The sequence below is a fragment of the Salvia splendens genome, chromosome 10 (genome assembly GCF_004379255.2).
Source record: "Salvia splendens isolate huo1 chromosome 10, SspV2, whole genome shotgun sequence".
Lineage (NCBI taxonomy): Eukaryota > Viridiplantae > Streptophyta > Magnoliopsida > Lamiales > Lamiaceae > Salvia > Salvia splendens.
Genome location: NC_056041.1, coordinates 4067717 through 4086955, shown reverse-complemented (window position 1 = coordinate 4086955; position 19239 = coordinate 4067717). Strand labels below are relative to the sequence as shown.

Genomic DNA, 19239 nt, shown 5'->3' with positions numbered 1-19239 from the left:
TCCATTAATTAATTAATGTCTGCTATGAACTTAATTAATTAACATATTATTAACTCCAAGAATGGACTTAGCAAGAAACGCTTATTTATTATTCATAGAGTAATCAAACTCCAACTAGCTAGATTTCGAATAATAAAACATTGTTTCGAGCTCCTCTTGTGGACGTTATCAAACGAGACTTACCTCGCGCACGATTCAATATAATAGCAATCCAGCACCGCTAGATATTAATCACCACTACCCAATATACCAGGATTCTTGGGTTGCGAAAAACCGCACCATTTGATAAGTCAAAGTAGTGCATAATTAATATTGTATGCTCAATGCTAACGTACATTGATTAAGAAATTAATTATCAAGACCTCGTATTTCAGTAGATAGCATAAAGACTCGTCTTGCTGTTAGATCCAATTCAGTGCTATACCACACCAATGTCATCTTATTTCAGTAAGGCTTAGAAATATGCGGACTGACATTGCAACCTTTCACGATAGGTAGTCTAGGCCTATCTAGGTTGTGAAATTCTTATTTTTCTTTGTTCAGAACTGACCGTGTTACCTTAAAGTGGACGACGCCCACAACCGGTCTACTAAAACAAATACTTAGACTTTGTTAATTCGCTTATACATTTAAATATGCAATAAACATTCATTAAATGTAAAACATAATAACATTATGATAAAAATAATCTGTTGCATCTATTGAAAAATAAAATATAGATTTTTACGATATTCAATCACTCAAAAGGTGATTTCTAGTATACAAACACTAACATCTAAAACTTAGAAAGTGAAAAGAGAAACTAGGGTCCTAGATAGAGGAGGTCAAAAATCATCAATCAGTTTTGAATTTCCACATCGAGTAAATTTAAATTTCAACCCAAATTTTTGCACAAATAAAGAGGGTTGAATTTACTCCATATCAAAATATTGAAATAGTTTATGGATTTACTCCATATCAAAATATTGAAATAGTTTAGGAACTGAGTTCGATTTATATTAAGACAAAATATATTGAAATACTCCTACCAATTATGTCTTTTACTAGTTTATAAAATATGCTAGTATTATTTTTTTAATAAAGAGAAATAATGATATAGAAAAGGTAAAGCGAACCACCATTAATATTCTCAACCGAAAGAAAGCGTCCCGAGAAGGAAAAGGTAAAGAAATTCAAAATTGTTAATTGCTTGAATTTGCCGTCCACCTAATCTTTGATTATCAATTTTATTTGGTGTTTTTCCAAACTCAATATTGTACTAGTGTCGCACTCGTTACATACTACCACCTCAATTGATCCACCACACTTATAACTCCATTAAATTTAATATTTAGAGCTATCGTCGGATTAACGATTCCAATCTTTTAAATTTGGATTTTTCCATTTTGCATATGCTATCTATCGCTAATGACAATCACCGCTTCCAATTCCTTTGAATTTTGATCGCTTTATTTTGCCCAACGACAATTACCGCGCTCCATCTACCTTTCGACGTCAACGCTGACCTTTGCTATTATTATTCCCAAGAGTTTCGTTTGATAAACGTAATTAAAGAGAAATCAAGGAAATTTCATTATTGTGACTTCAAATTGCTGGAATTGCGGGATATAATAGTATTACACATCAATCACTAAATTAAAGTCTTTTTCCCCGTCAATCACGAATAAATCAATCAAACAAACTTGGTTCTCGAAGAAATATAATATTACTCCAGTAATTCATTTGTAATCATATATCGACCCGTGTACCATCATATGCAACGTTCACATTAGACGTAACCAGAGAACTACTGACAAATAGATTAAATTATGACTGATATTTTTGTAAGATCATCTTACGATTACGAATCACAATATATAAGACATATCAATATAATGATTCAAATATAATTAAACATTAATACTTTTATAAAATATAGTATTTGCCGGATTTTGCGTCATTCCATTGGTACCTCAACAAGTGATTCAAAACTCACATAATTTGTATGCCTCATGTTACACAGTCATAGTTTATCAAATAATACTCCAATTTATATAAAAATAAATAAATAAATAAATAAATAAAAAGACGCTATTATCAACAAAAGTGAATCCACCAACGAAGACAGCATCGAATTTATCCATAAATACTGAACTCATAAAATAGAACATCAGACTGAAAAGGGGGAATAATTTCACATCTGAGTGCACGAATATACTTGTTGCAAGAATAAAAAAATTGAAAGATGTGTTCAATTTCGATTCCCAATCCAAATGAAATTGCTGGTTACAGCACACATCTCCACACCAATCACAAAACAGGACAGATGTATGGCACCTCCACACAAAAATACACCAAATTTGTTGGCAACCAAAGCGGCATCATAGATTTCATCAAAATTATTGCATCTTTGACTTGAAGAAAAGAGCAAAGCATTATTCACTTACACAAGAAAACATTTAACTTAAAATCTACTTGTAATTGTATAGAGTATTTTGTAGTAGTAGTAGTAGTAGTATTACAAACGAAGTCCCAAAACTCCTTTTGATAGATATATGTATCTTCTTCCCTTCTATATACATATACACAACCAGCCAAAATGCCTACCCTCCTTCTTCTTCTTCTTCTTCTTCTTCTTCTTCTTCTTCTTCTTCTTCTTCCTTCAATCCATCCATCCATCAAACATTCATCTTAAACATTGGTCTCATCAAAAATGTCCAAAAGGGATAGAGCCTGCAATCACATAACCAGATTCATTAAGATAAAGCTGATATTAAGTTTGAGTTAAGTGGTGACTAAAACATGAAGAAAATGAAACACTACCTCAGGAATGTTGAGTTCAAGGCGGAACTTGGGGCCGTCGTAGTGGTGGAGGATTGGGCGGAATGAGTCTTCCTCCAGAGGCTCGCAGATCTTCCTCGTCACCACACGGACCTGAGCAGGGAAGCGCGACTCCCCTTGGTTTTTCTTGTCCTCCCAAGCTGTGGGGTCGATGTTTGTGCCTCCGAAGCTTGCAGCCTGAAACAGAACACCAATACATCATCAATCATGATTCATAGATTTACACAAGTTGAACTAAACTATCATAGTTTGATATTCAGCACAATTAAGCTAAGGAAACTTAGATAAAACAAACCTCGAAAACTCCATGAAGCTGATGAGTTGAGTAGTTGTACAGAAAGAGGGGTAATCCTGGGGTTATTGCACGAACTGAGTCACGGTAGCGAGGTGGCAACCCTGAAATTTTGGATAATTTTAGGTCACATATTCATACAGTACAAATAAACTGCCAAAATTGAAAAAAGTAACTCTAGGTTCGTGATCGATCACTAGTAAAGATCCGTGAAATTCAGCAATTATTTACACAAATTTTACCAAAACTAACATAAACAGAGTCCATAGAGCCCATGATTTTATCAAAATTGAATCACTCATATTTTAGGGATTGATCAAGCGATTTAGAAATGAGAAGAAATCTTACCAAAAAGTTGGCGCTTGAGGTTCTCAGTCATGGTATCGTTGTTGCAGACAAAAATATATCCACCGATGGTCTCATTCCTCGGCAAAGCCTCAGCCGGCGGCAACGTCTTAAACCTCTTATCAACCGCCGTTTTGTTGTCGCCGTTACTATCCTTACCGGTCTCCTTATTCCCCCTATTCTTCTTCCCCAATTTACCCCCATGCTCCTCGTCGTTCTTCCCCCTATTAATCTTCCCATTCACCACAGCATTATTCGCGAAACCTTTCCCCTTACTGTAATAGCTGTTGAAATTCATAGACGGCGTCGAGTAAACGCCCTTATTAAAGCCGCCGTTCAGCCCGGTGGAACCCGAACCGTACCCGGAGTAATTGACTCCTCCGTTAAAGCTATCGTTGATCGGCGCCTTCCACGCATCGTTGCTGAACCCTACGTTGAAATCCGACTTCAGATCGCCGCCGAAAGGCGCTTCGCCGGCGTTGCGGAAGTCGAAGTTGCGCCGCTCCTCGGCGGTCCGCTTTGCCGCGTAGTTGGTGCTCCAGATTGAGTCGTTGAGGGACAGATCGGCCAGACTCCCCGTCTGGAGGCGGAGGTTATCACTGAACTGCCAAAACGAGGACTGATTGTTCTCCATTTTAGAATGAAAACCTCAAAAAAAAACAGTAGAAAAGGTTAATCAGTGCAAACAGTAGTAGATGAGGAATTGGTGAAGGTAGAGGGGAATGGAGAGAGGGGGGTATAAATCGGGGGAAAAGGGGCGAAGGTGCGAGGAAGGAGAGGGGGGATAACGTGTGGATTTGTCAAAGCTAAGTGTGGAAAAGTAATGAAGAAGGAAATGGAATTAGGATTAATTAAAAAGGGAAAAATGGGGGGTGAAGTGAGTCAGTGGGGATTAATTAATTAATTAAAAAGTTAGGTGGAGCGTTTGAAGAATTAGGTGTGATGACGACAAAAACAAAAACGCGGTTTTAAAGTGAAAGTGAAGTGAAGTCTAGTTTTGAAGCTACACGTCATCACTACTATGTGTCGCGCTAGGAAATGCATGTCTCATTTGCACTTCGACAGCCTCATGCTTAAACTCCAGATACATGATATTTTCAATCTTGGCGCGCAATTGTTTTGAAGCGCGCAATTGTTTTTTTAAATATTTCAATCTTGGCCAATAGTAGTATATTTTCGATATTTGGTAACTTTCTCTATTACATTTCACCTACATTCTTTCGCATGGGCTGACTTTCATTGTTTCTCTTTTGATTATCCGCTTTTTCGGTGATTTTATCAATAATTCATCGTAAAAGAGAAAGAAACTCGTGATACACGACCGCCTTTTGATTATTTGGCCCGTCCTTTCAGTGGTTTTTTATTTACTAAATTGAACAATAACTTGCAATTGAAGGAGAAAGAAACACGTGATACACTGTCCGCAGAAGGTGAGACAAAGAGTACTCGATAAGAACGACTTCATCCATCTATCTCAAATATGGCCTCATATTATCATTTTTATTCTCGGTTGGATGTGAATGTCTTGCAGTATTATAATTGAGTGAAAAGTTATAAAAAAAATTCTTATGATTCAATCCTTCATTTTAAACTTTTAAAAATAAAATAATATTAAAATTCAACCTATAAGATCAAAAACTATAACAAATTTGATTTTAATGTTGTGTAAAGACGATCTAACACAATAATATTAAAAAAAATTGATAACTAAAAAATACTCCGTACTAAACGATTGACGTTTAGTGTGAGTATTAATTTCATTTTTATATGTTCAAAAAGTGAAAAAAATTATTCATTTTTTAGATTTATTTTTAATGCAACAACCAGACAACAAAAGTTTTGAATGTAAAGTTATGCAAATAAAGACAGCTGTCCTATAATCTTCTCGATTTTCTATGATTGTGTAATTAACTTTCCTAAGCATAAATCCGATTGTAAATTGTAATGAATATACATTACCCGATGCTCTGTGATTCATATTTCACCCCACTACACCAATCCTAAAATAGGATTAAAATAAAACAAAATATGTTTACAATATTTGCATCCTTTTTTTCTAAATATATTGCCTGATTTATTTTAAATTTCAGTATTTTCCGTGAAAATAGTCGAAAATAAATTTCTAGAAGGTCAGAGTGATCCAGTGCATTCCAAGTGAAGGATTGAGTTCACACTGAAATGCATATTTGCCTGCACGTGTCTTCTACTTATACTCATGGGCCCAGCTGGCTTTCCGGGTCGGGTTGCTATTCGTCGGGCCGATATTGCTATCTTTATTGTTTTATTTCTTTTCCTTTCTTTAATAATAAATCACATGTCTCATTCCTCGTAATTAAGATTAAATTTGTCCTAAACGGGACACGTGTTTTTACATGATCACTCTATTTTGGATTTAATCCCACAGCGCGTAAAATTATTAAGAATGTTTGAGAGTTATTGGATATGCGGGTAACGGGACGATGCTATAATGATGAAAAGATAAGATGTTGAAATAATATGATTGAATTTGAATTATGCATTTTCCTATTATTGTTATTCAGATAAGGAATCCCAATGTTTGGTGTTGTAAATTTTTTATATGGATGCCCTAACACCAAGTCCAAGCCCACCATGAGCCGCCCACACGGACCGAGCCTTGCCTTGGTCGCAACATCAACGTTCCAACTCATTTCTGAGACCACGTCTCAATGCTATACCTTTATTTTATTTAATACTCCATCACGTAATATCATTATAAACCCCTTTTCAGGATTTTTGTTGATTATTTCTCAAATTCAAACTAGAATTGAAATACTATGTAAAATTTCTAGATAACTCAAAAAATACATTAAATTTCTACTATCATTTATGTTATTTTTTCTCCATTCTCTCTTTACCAACTTATGAAATTAAAAGAATAAGAAGTGGATAGTATCCGGTACAATTTTATTCAAACTATGTAAGAAATTAATTTGGACCCATTGATCAGTTGGATAAATATACACGCCAGCCCGGACAAATATAATAGTACTAATTAATACTAGGAAATAATAGACAAGTACCAAAATATGTAAACAATATAATTATGATGTGAGTATTACCAGTCCCCAACCCCTCACCCCCCCCCCCCCCCCACACACACAAAAATGCCCACCACCCCCCAACTAAAAAAAAGATATGTGAAATTAATAAAACTGAGGCTGGTAAATCAATGAGATTGCAGTGGCATTTTAATGCTGATTTTGATTTGGTCCTCAATTAAACCAACTTTGTATTTGATTCTTATACTTATCCAATAAAAGTATTTAAGTTAATCTAAAGATAATTTTTGAAACTTATTGCAGGAAGTTTTACTCAGGCCATCCACAATAGCGCCTAGCGCACCGCTTAGCCGAGCGCCGGCGCTAGGCGGTGCGCTAGGCGATCTATTGCAACCGCCTAGCGGTTTCCGGAATTAAAAACCGTCTAGCGCTCGGCGGTTCCGTGGCGCTAGGCGGTGCGCTAGGCGATCCGCTCGGCGCTATTGCAGCGTCCGGATCGCCTAGCGCACTGCCTAGCGCGATTTTTTTTTTCAAAACACTATATATACGCGCCTTGCACGTCATTTTCATTCGCACCACTTGTTTTAACGAGTACTCTCTCTATCTAAATTTCTGTACAAGATCAACAACGGTATAAGCATAATAAAGTAATGTGACCGACGACACGGAGGGAAGCCGCCGGGAGTAGAGGCGGCGGCGACGGAGGCGGAGGCGATGGTGGTGACGGAAGCGGAGGCGATGGTGCCGACAACGACGGAGGAGACGACGACGGAGCAGAGGAGTGAATTATTGTATTTTTTGTTAATTATTGTAATTTTTTTAAATTATTGTACTTTTTAAAATTTTAATAGTATTATTAATGTTTCCCGTATATGTATCGTAAATTAAATTCCGTATATTGTGTGATTGTTAATTATTTCATTTTTATATAATTGTTATTAGTGATGTGGCTATTGATGTGGCTGGGCTATTTATGATGTGGCTAGGCTATGACTAGGCTATTTATGATGTGGCAGGAGGATTTTTAGTATTGATGATATTGCAGGAGGAGTTTGTGGCTAAGTTATGGCTGAGCTATTGTTGGGTTATTCCTAACCTCAACATGCCAAATTTCCTTCCTTAAATATGACTACACTGTACGGTTGTAACTTTCTAGATGTAATTTGTCTGAATTATATATCTTGATGGGATGACTTGACCAAACCTTTGACTGACTGAAAAATAAAAATGATATTTCAATCAACCAATTAATGTCAAAATACAAAAAAATGGAAACATATGTGAGGATAGATCTATTGAATAAATTAAGTAATGATTTGTCTAAGTGGAATGACAATACTACTGTATAATGAATTAATCTCCATATAATACAGTAAAAATCACCAATCAATTTTGAAATTGGATGAACATTAAAAATAGTAGTGCGTGAGAACTGAAAATACGAAAACATCTAAAATTTGTGTAAGATTTTATTTTGCAAGTAACAATAGAAATTGCATCAGCACTAAATTAAATGATTAAATACTCGTATATATACATGTCAAATTATGTATATGAAATGACTTGATTTAGTGACCATTTCAACTTCTCCACATCAAATGAAACTAGTTTGTAATGATAAAATTGGTGTTTGAATAAGTCCAGAAAAAGAAGTTGAACAACTCACAAGTCAATAAATTATTCAATACCATAGATTTTTCGACCCACTAATTCATTTTTCACGTAGTCGTTATAGTTGGGCCAAAACCCATAAGTCCATAACTAATGTTGTGAAGTTTTGACTTGGAAAACCACCATAATTTGGTCATCTAACAAATCTATATTGAATATAAGAATTTTTCTATTTAAAAATCCAATTCAAATTAAACGCGAAAATCTAAATTTGATCCAATTAAAAATTCCAAAATTAATTAAATCAAATTTCATATTTGAAATTCAATTATTCACCTTTATCAAGCTTGGCTTTGTCATATTACTAATGCAGTTCACGTTTTAAATTCAAGTATAAGTGATACTGAATTCACATCGAAAATAATTAAAATAAATCTTACATTCGTAAATTTCCTTCCCTCATAGAAAAAAGAAAATTAAAATAGTATTAACACTTACAAACGACAATATTTAATTAATTAAAACAACATAAATTCCATAATTCCAACAACTCTCGTGGAGAATATGGCGGCGGCGTGGGTGGGAGAAGAGGGCGAGCTTTGTTTATGTTTCAGACCTTGCATTCATTGACTTATTTGTTCACTAATAAGTCGTGTTTGTTTAACTCGACAATTCCCAAAACCAAGAAAAGCCCTCTTTGTTAATTCCATCAACCTCTTGTTGTTCCTCAAATCTCTATATTTTTGCAATCTCCCCATTCCTCACCAAGAAATGGGGCCTCATTGTTTCACTACATGTCACAAATGCCTCGATCGTTTTAATGTGTTTAGCCAATATAGATTGATCAAAGTAATGTCTGATTGATTGTCATGCAGTAGGAATTTGTTCTCATCTCTAACTACATACAGTTTCAGCTCCAAAAAAAAGAGTTTGGTGTCCACTGAAGAGGTTGGCTTTTGATGGTTCAAGTTTTTATGGTGAATTATATTAATGGTCATGCAACATCAACAAAAAAGGTGTTCAAAGATACATCTATGGCAAAGGTACTCCATCGTAATGCATGCTTGATCACTACATTTTGAATAGTAGTATTATCCAGTGATGTTTTAATCAAAATTCCAACTTACCAATATTTGCTATAACTCACATGATTAGTCTATGACTGGAATAGAAGCAATTGCAACCATCAAAGCAATCAATACTGGCTGGCTGCATCCAACACTCTACCAAAATGTACAGAACATGATACAAGGATATATTCCTTTTGACATCTATATGATTTCATTTCTTGATTCTTGATCATCTGTGCATGACTTGGAAGGCGATGTCACAGTCGACACGGTCCCCAAATAACATCAAGTTAATATTGGTATAATGTCATCTTATCCTTGTGCTGCCATCTTTCTAGCAATTACTATATCAAGTGGTCCAGATCAAAGTATTAATTTCTTGCTATATTGCTATTAATCTCAATCTTTGCAGCCATATCTAACTCATTTGGCTTCAGTTGGCACGACTCTGTGGCCGCGTTTGCTCCACACAAGCCTTGATGAACGCGGTACAAGTAGTGTGCGCTCTCCATCTGTTCAGGTAACTCTTTCTTTTTGGTTAAGCTAATTTGGTGGGAGTATTAAACTCAAGAAGAACATTGATTATTAATCAATAAGAATAAGGACACTTGGTTTTGGTATGTCTCTATTCTAACTTATTTTTTAATTGCACTAAAATGTGGAAGGGGACAGGATGACACAAATTTGTTCCTGGTAAATGAAAAACGTTGTTTTCGTGGTCAGATTCTGGGCATTGGAATGTCACCAAGAATGTTAGCTGAAGCATCCCATTATGTTTTATTGTTCATGGTTTGGTGTATTTGAATTTTGCCAAGTGGGGGAGGCAATGGAAATAGAAAATGAAATGTTGTGATGTGACAAGATATAATATGGTGTTTTGAATCCTGCTTTTGGGACCTATGTTGGGGTGAAATTCAAATGGGGATTAATTTCCAGTGAGTTTCATTGTTGGGTGGAAGACCACATATTGCAACTTGTGGAAGCCCTCATCAGTCATCACCATTCACCACCTAGTTTGCTTTGCTAATAATTTACTTTGGTAGAAAAAAATACACAAGGCACAGTACTAGTGTCCAATAATTCCCATGTTTTACTTTGCAATGCATTTGTTACACTATTTTGAGACATTTTTATCATACTTAGCTTTTTTACTATAAGGGTATTTTTGTCAATTTACTTCCAAGGTAATAATAATTTATTTGCCCGGACACATTTTCGTAGTACAAATGTGTCGTCAAAATAAAAGAAAAGGTAAAAAAAATGATAAAAGTGTCCGAAAATATTACTCCTAAAAGGTAGGTGATCATACCCTAATTCAATGTAAACCACCAACATTTGACATTATAAATAAAACAATAAAAATGTACTCCGTAGTAGTAATATATAGAGTAATTCTTTCAAAAGCTAGTGCTACCTAAGAACCAATTTGATTTGATCTTATTTTATTTTTAATAAGCAAAGATATACTACTAAGTAGAAAAATGCTATGAATTCCAAAGTACAAATTCTTAATATATAGTGTGACACAAAACGTCATCTTGTTCGTCATCATCACTTAGATGTCTAGTGCAATAGGCCTATTGCACACATATAGTGAGATTCAACTATCAACAAACCAATTTATGCAACTTGGCTTCCAAAACAATGGCTATGTTTATTCTTATTAGAGAAGGCACCTTTTATTTAATCTTCAAAGTTAAGTCCACATTGGAGTTTTTAAATATGCTTCATTGCTTCTTGCTTTTTTTTATGAAAGTTGCAGCCAACCTATATATATATTTAACTTTATTTTAGAGCTGATGATAATGTTTTTGAGAAAGTGATGGTTATTAATTACTGCACTAATAGTAACATCACATGGCTAACTTGAGATGATTAACTCATTGGAGCTGGATGGACATCTCACAATCAACAAGGAAAAATAATATATTTCGATTCGATTTGGTATTGGAATATGCTTCAAGAATCGAAATCATTTTAAACTTAATTAATTTTATTCTATAATGCCATTTCATGACTCTTTAATTTTGTATATGTTAATAGTAGTACGTCCTTGTTTCTTGCAAAACATTGTTTAAGTAATTATGTTTGAACAAAACCCATAAATTAAACTTGGCCTAATTAAAGGTAAAAAGAAAGAGAAGAAAAATTTATTGACTTACCATGAATTGGTGATTCACTTAGCCCCATGACCCATCAGGAAATAAAAATAAATTTTATTAAATACACTTAGTAGTTGTTGCCGCCTTCTTAAACCTTTGGTTCAAGAATAAGTTGTTTACGTCAATTTTTATTTGATGACTAAAATGGTTTTGCTCGTTTTTGTTGGACCTGTTGGTAGGTAAGCGAAGAATAAATATCTAATTAAGAAAATACCCTTTGTTTTGTTTTTATCACTACTACTCAAAACAATTTTTTCAACATTACAGTAATATCATTAATTATTGATAATATACTCCCTACTTTATATTTCAATCCTACAAACACTTTTTATTTACAGAAAATAGATCAAATCATAAATTTTGAATTTAGCTTTAACGAATAGTATAATACGACCTTCCTTTTTACTACATGACCTCACAGTGTATACTATTTTATATCTGAACTTTCCAAACAGCTTTTATTGGACTAGGAAAATTGTTGGATACCGATTACCATAATGAAGGCCCGATTAAGTACCTAATAAAAAATTAATATATTTATTAGCATTAAATTTTCTGACATTATTGCATCTGTGCTAAGCAAATGGGGTAGATACTCCATAGTGCCCGAATTGGCCTAATTTTGGATTTAATCTTATAAATACTAATATGGCTTTGGTTGGACCAATTGATGAAATGTATTAACATGCTGCATTCTTGTCCAATTATTGGCCATATTTGTTCATTTTCACTTGATCATAGCAACGTTGAAACGGGAGGTGGTTGTAATGTGTCCGTAAATTCATCCAAATAATGTAAATAAAATTAATAGTAGGTCGACTACACATGATTCAATATTTTTATATTTTCATGTTGCTCAGTGGGACAAATCATTTATTTTGAAAAATGGGAGGTGAATGTTGGAATAGGAGGAAATTTTTCCAAAAATTTCAACCAAACTTACCAAACTGCCGTCCACATGGGTGTAATTAATTATTACCATTATTTATCTATTTTACCCTCATAGTTAATTATGACTGACATTATTAACCAATTTTGTAAAAACAAAATTATCCCATCACAACAACTTCTCTAAAATTTGTCCCATGGCCCAGTTTCAATTTTTCTGGTGCCATGAGTTAATTACCTGATAATGATCATGTTTGTAATTGCTACAAAAACTAAGGCCTATAAATAAATCTATTATTTCCTCAAATATCTTTATTATATTGTTTAAACATATTTAAGAATGCAACTCTTTAGGGGGTTGAAGGGTCGGTTGAAAAGCGGACTAAGGATCAATAAGTTAATAAACAAATAAAGCTTTTAACGTAATTAGCATAATAAATTCAAGGTGTTAGCCTAATTAGACAGACAGTCACTTAACCTCGACGTAATTGGTTTGTCGTGACTCTTTCTATTCCTTCTCCACTCTCTCTAAAGCTGATAAAAAAGTTGGTTAATTTGTTACTCTTAATCTAATCTAGGACGGTAATCCTCGTCATAAAGAACTAATTACTCCTAATTAATGAAAAGAAACCTAAAATTTGAAAGAAAACTCTGCTGACGTAGCCCTAAATTTTGAAGGAATGATATACTATAAACTATTTACCAATTACTTATCGTCCTATAAGGCCCGACTCAAATAGCAAAGTTGAAACATGACAAGGCTCGTCTTAGCCACATAGCTTAGGTTCAAGTGTTGTACCTATCATATATGTGTGCAGTATAAGGGTCTTCGTATAGAGCTTTAATCGGAATAGTCATATGGAGTATGTATTGTTTCAATGTTTGGTTTCTATTGTGCGGAGGGAATGATTTGCTCTCTATGTTGAATTTTCAATACAATATTTATTTAAATTTTTTTGTACATTATATGTTTCACAGTTAGATTAAATTTTAATGTTTTTACTCATTGTATTATTCAATACTTTCATTTGCAACGCTATGAATAATTTTCGAGTGATGCTAAATGGCCATAATGTGGCCGGCCATAAAGAGTTAATTTAGTCCATTTACATGTATAAAAAAAATTAGAATTACCGATATAAACTTATATGTGTGTGAATGGACTTGTAAGTTGATACTTATCTTTGAATTCCGTTACGTAAAACACATTAATATCACGAATTACTGTATACGTTGAGCAACAATCAAGAAATGACAGTAGTAATAAGTTGAGCAAAAACTACGAAAGAGCAACACTAACATGTTGAGCAACATATAACGAAGATGATATAAAAGTAAAATTAAGTAGTATTAAACCAAAAATTTGAAAAAAAATTAATTTTTCTTTATTATTTAATTAATTTATGGCTAGCCATAATGTGGCCGCATAGCTTTATTCATAATTTTCCGCTCTTCTAGACTCCTTTTTTTCTGGATCAACATCAAGTTAATCATCGTACAGTTAAGGAACATTAAAGATGCTTCACATTTTATATCCTATCGAGGGGACAAAGTGAAAAGTTGCCTTCATTATTTTATTGCATGTCCAGTCAACTAATAATTCAAAAAAAAATTAAAAAATTAAAACCCCACTATTTTAAATTTTTAATATTCATAGTGGTAATAAAGAGTACTGTATGTGATGTCAGTAGTTAAAAGTGATTTAACAATAAAATAGATCACGAAACCATTATCAATTTATCACTCTAAAAAGTGAAAATTATGTGTCCATAAGTTGAATTGTTCCAAAACCTCTCACTAATTACGCCTTATTGACATACGCAGTCAAAAGGGAAATGCTTTAGACAAAGTATTTCACACGTGTTTTTCCAAACACGAGTTTTGACGTGTTTTTTTCCACGAGTTTTATTTAGCCTGTTTATGTGTTTTTTTCTTTTAGACATAGTATTCCAAACGTGTTTTTCATATAAAAACATTGTTATATATATACATTCGATTTGCTTTATTAGGAATGCAAATATATTTAGATGAATATTAATTATTCTAAATTATTCCTATTTTAGCATAAAGTCAGCTATAAAGAATATTTAATTAAACCTAATTTTTTTTATTTTGTATTAAAAAACATTCTACGTTTATTTTCGGAGCCTGGAATATTGAGATAACTCATCACTTAAATTCTTTTGTAGGAGTAATAAATAACTACTGCCACAAATGATGAAGACGTGATGTATTAAATTATTAACCGGCGGCACTTAATTTTTTGTTAATTTTAATGCTATCAGATTCCTGGTTCTGCAATTCAAACTTCAAATTCAAGATTTTAGCTTTGCGCAACTTTAATTAGATTATCCAGAGAAGACCAGAATGAGTAAAATGAACCTTTTCTTTTATTGCTTATATTTTGTTCCACTTATACTTTCCATCTTCAATAATTAAGTTTAGGATTAGGATAGAGACAAAATTTATAATATCCATTTAATTTGTTTATTAGTAGACGTGCATGTTTCCGTAAATTTTCTTAAAATGCGCAGGCCAACAACATCCGCCATTTCTTAAAATGCACAGGCCAAATAATGTAATTATTATTTTTTATTTTATCCTCGTCCAATTCTAGTTGATGTCTAATATTGATTTCACTAATCTATGTCTATTCAATTTCTTGTTATAATGTGTACCAGTAATTTTATTTTATATTTTAATGTGTACCAATAGTTTGCGTGTGATATGATGCTATTGACGTATTTGTGACATCTGAACTTGTTAAATGGTCTGAATATTATAGTTTTGAACTACATTGCTTTCAATACATCAGTCGTGAAATTTTCCTCCTCGTCCTACTACTATAAAAATATTGAACAAAAAATGAATGAGTAAACATAAATTTTTTTGCTCCGTATATATATTTGTCATCTACAATGGTACAAGAACTAACTTAATACAGTAAGGGGACGTTCGGTTTGCAAGATTGTATCCGAGATTAAATTTGTAGTGTGTTTGGTTCATGAGATTCAACCCTACAACTCAATTCTAGATGGATAACCATGAGATAATTAGTCATAGGGAACCATCTATGACTAAAATAATCTCACAACTCAATCCTAGATTTTATCTTGGTATTATTTTATCTTGGAAACCAGGGGCGTAGCCAGAAAATCACGCCACAGGGGGCAAAATTATATTCAGAGTAATTTTATGAATTTTAATAAGGGGCATTTAGTGAAGAAGTTGATATATATATTTTTGAAAATTTGTACCAAAATATAGAAGGATGAGTGGGAATGAGGAGGGGCAATTGCCCCATCTAGACATAGGCTAGCTACGCCCCTGTTGGAAACCGAACACCACCTAAGTCGATCCAAGTAGTAGTATCTCAAAGAAGGCTAAATAAAACTAGTAATCATGCTGAATACGAAATCAAATAAATCTAAGCATACATCTAATAGTATCAAGCTATATCTAAAGCTCAAAAAAGAAAAAAGGTAATGTAAATCTAGAAACAATCAAATCATATTCTTAATTATCGTGCTAAAATGAAATGCATCGCTTAAATTGAAACGGGAAATACTATTTACTCCATTAGATATTTCACATGCTTTTATCATTAAAAAAACTTAGAATAAATTTGGTTTGATTTTTTTTTCTTTAGATATGGCCATATGGGTATATGAGTTTGCGCATTGACCATGTTATAAGTTTGGTCATGATTGACAGGTGAGAAACCAAAAATGTTTGAATAATTATGTGTTGAATATATCATCAAATGTGTTGAAACCACTTTCTCATCCACAGATGTAAGCATATCATCCTCCCATTTATTAGTGAATATAAATTCCTGAACATCATAACCTCAAAATAGTGAAAGCCTATGGCAGTACTCCTTTTTTTCATGATTTAAATAACTATTTTACTTTCTTGCATTTTTTATATACTGATCTTATAATATTTCATAAATTTTTAAACACAAAATCTATTATAAAACTAATATAAAAAATGAGTCATACATTACACTTATTTTTTTTATTTACTTTTCTTCATAAAGTCAAGTAATTTTTTATGTGTCGAATAAAAATAGCTTTTTAAATAGATGATGAAGAGAGTATTATCTTTAAAAAAGTGATTTTTCGTGTATAGGTATATTTTCGTGAAATATATAGATAAAATGTTACTATGATTTACTGTATATTCTATTAACTTTAAAATAATGACTGCAGTAACTAAATAGCATACAGTTGAAGCTTGATTTATTTTTATTTCATTTTGGAATGATAGAAGAAATAAATAAATCGTGATCGAATTTTCATAACTTATAAAATTAATATAAATCATGATTTTTAAGGTGTTCAAATATAATTAATTAGATAAAATGAAAAAACTGATGCTAACACTAATTAAATGAGAATAATGTTAACATACGTAGGATAACTTTTTTTCTTATGTTTGAAAAAATGAGATAAGATAATTGGAGGCATATAACCTCACAAGTCATGGCACCTCATGTTAAAAATTTAAAAAGTCTAAAAATAATATTAATGTTGGGTAATAGCCGACTCAAAAGCTAACCAGTGGAAGTGAGGACAAGAGAAAGGTCAATTATAGGAAACATTGGTATATTCCCTCAGAATTCCTCAAGAAACATGAGAGTAAGATTCATTTTAATATTTTTCAATTCTCTTTCAATTGGGTACTGGTCTTAATTTAATTGTGACATTTAATTGATTACCAAAACACTTGGTCAGAATATTGGGTACAATATAAGTAGATCGAGTAACGGTTAAACGATTAATCAATGACCTATCACCTATGTATTTAATTAGATGCTACCTCTCGTCCACCAACAACCAATAATATAACTATATAAGTGGAGTATTTTCTCTGAGATTGTTCACGATTGTTAGTCAATCTTATATTTTTTATAATATAACTAATTATTTTTTACAGAATAGATTTTTTTATTTACCTTCAATTCATAATACTCTGGATCATTTTCGCCCCCTCTCAAAATTTTTTACAATGATGTCCACTATTAATATTTAATATATGCAAAATATTGAAAAAAAATGCCAAATTAATATACGGAATATACTTAGAGTTTATGTGATCATGATTTTTTTTAGTATTATGTGAGATGGAGTGTTAAAAACTAAGGACGTATTTGGTTTACATGTTATGTCAGGATATGGGTTTTATTCACCGCATATCAATTAACGGAAAATTCATTTTGTAGGAAATTCACACATCTATCAAAGTTTATGGTAGATTTTCTACCAAATTTTAAAGTTTATGAAAAATGTCAAATTTTGGAAAAAGTTCATAATTTTTTTCCAAATCTAAATTGATTTATTTAATATTTTCTAGGTATGATTGATATTCGCCTAGTCAGGGATCAAATCGTAATTTACAAATAAATAGTAATGAAGGTCATGAAGAGAAGAGAAGAGAAAAGAAGGGAAGGGAAGGGAATAGAATAGAAGGTAATGGAAGAGAAGAATATTGTTTTTGGATAATAAAAAATGATATTTTAAGTAAGTTGTCTTGAATTTTTGTTTTTTCTTCTAATAAAATATAGTACTACTATTACAAGGGTGGTTAAATCATTTAGGCTATGTATGTATTCATTCTACAGTCCATAACCATCTCAAAATTCAGGTTTTTTCATTCAAGGTAAAGTTTATCGATTGGATTTCTTATCAAATAGAAAAACTAGAAATCCAAAAATATGGTATATAAGAAAATAAACTATCTGACCAAACTAGATACATAATCAAAATTTATGCAGTATTAGAATCGGTATTTCCTCTCCTGTCCAAAAGAATTCCCAACAAAGATTGACTACTTTTTGGAAAATTAAAATACTAGCCCTATCTTTTTTTAAAAAAATTATATTTTAATTTTTTATTGGACATACAAAATAGGAGTATATTGGTTAAGATGGCACCTTCGAGCCTTCCTTAACAAGAGATTTTAGGAGTTATAAGTTAAAATATTTAATTGGAGAGAGAAAAGTAGGTGTAGGTATTAAAATAGAAAGAGAAAGTTTACAAAAAAAATGTGTCATCTTAGTTGGGACAAACTAAAAAGGAAAACGTGTCATCTTAAGCGAGACGGAAGGAGTATAAAATATTTACTTAATCCCACGAAAATAAATATTTATTTATTTATTTTGGTTTATCTCAGTGTACTTCTATTTTTAGTAGTAATATTTTTTTTCTATGTATGTGAATTTTTTTATTGATAATATTTTAATTATTGGTTTAATTTATTTTATTGTACAACCAATTTTACATTAAAATTAATATTATTAAAAGTGTCTATATTCTTGTGAGGCATTAGGCCATCCGCAACGCTGTCTCTTAAGCGTCTCATCTCTAGAGTTGTCAACTGGGCCGGGCTAGCCCAGCTCGGCCCAGGCCCGACGAGGCCCGAGGGTGTTGAGGCCCAGCTCGGCCCAGGACCAGGGTCTGAAACGAGCTGTGCCGGGCCGGGCTTATTTTCATATATCTCAACCCAGCCCAGCCCAGACCCACTTGGTCAGTGTGCCGAGCTGGGCCGGGCCGAGCTGGGTTGGGCCGGTCTGAGTTAGAATCTCTCTTCCACTCTCTTTATCACACGCACACGAACTCACGAAACGGGATACTGAAAAGGGATGAGTTTGATTATGGCTGAAGCCGACGGAGGAGGGGACGCGAAAGCACTGTTAAGCTCTTCCATCCCTTTCGGAAAGGACACCGTCTGGTTTGATGTCTCGTCTCTCTTACATCGCGCCTGCCACAGTCCGTTCCTCTCCATATCTCTTTCTCAATTGCGATCACTATATTTATAAATTGGACTAACAGGGTTGCCCCAGCCTTACTCCGTTTAATACATTCGCTGATTTCTTAATGTATGTAGTTAATTCTTTTCAATTGCTGTATGGATTCCCGTTTTCCGGTGTAAACGATGTATTTTCTTAGGGAATATTTCTATGTATGTATGTTTTTCCGATGCAGCAAAACTAAGCTGGAGTTTCCATAGGGAATACAATTACATGT

The 19239-nt window shown here is 33.0% G+C and overlaps 1 protein-coding gene and 1 long non-coding RNA gene across 2 annotated transcripts; one reads left to right on the top strand and one right to left on the bottom strand.

The window, feature by feature from the left end:
* Positions 1-2367: 2367 nt before the first annotated feature.
* Positions 2368-4231, bottom strand: LOC121750137 (B2 protein-like). The gene is made up of 4 exons (XM_042144607.1): positions 3461-4231; positions 3116-3216; positions 2803-2997; positions 2368-2712 (listed from the first exon to the last, which is right to left on the bottom strand). Exons 1-4 carry the CDS (start codon positions 4089-4091, stop codon positions 2671-2673), a joined length of 969 nt encoding a protein of 322 aa, XP_042000541.1. The 5' UTR covers positions 4092-4231; the 3' UTR covers positions 2368-2670.
* Positions 4232-8753: 4522 nt separating this feature from the next.
* Positions 8754-10154, top strand: LOC121751483. Its single transcript, XR_006040097.1, has 3 exons — positions 8754-9131; positions 9244-9457; positions 9571-10154. It is a non-coding gene; the product is annotated as an uncharacterized LOC121751483 (long non-coding RNA).
* Positions 10155-19239: the final 9085 nt, after the last annotated feature.

Coding starts and splice junctions, on each gene's coding strand:
- LOC121750137 (XM_042144607.1), bottom strand. CDS start 4,091: ATGGAGAACAATCAGTCCTCGTTTTGGCAGTTCAGTGATAACCTCCGC. Junction 2,998..3,115: donor AGCTTCATGGAGTTTTCGAG/GTTTGTTTTATC, acceptor GTTCTGTTTCAG/GCTGCAAGCTTCGGAGGCAC. Junction 2,713..2,802: donor TTGAACTCAACATTCCTGAG/GTAGTGTTTCAT, acceptor ATGTGATTGCAG/GCTCTATCCCTTTTGGACAT.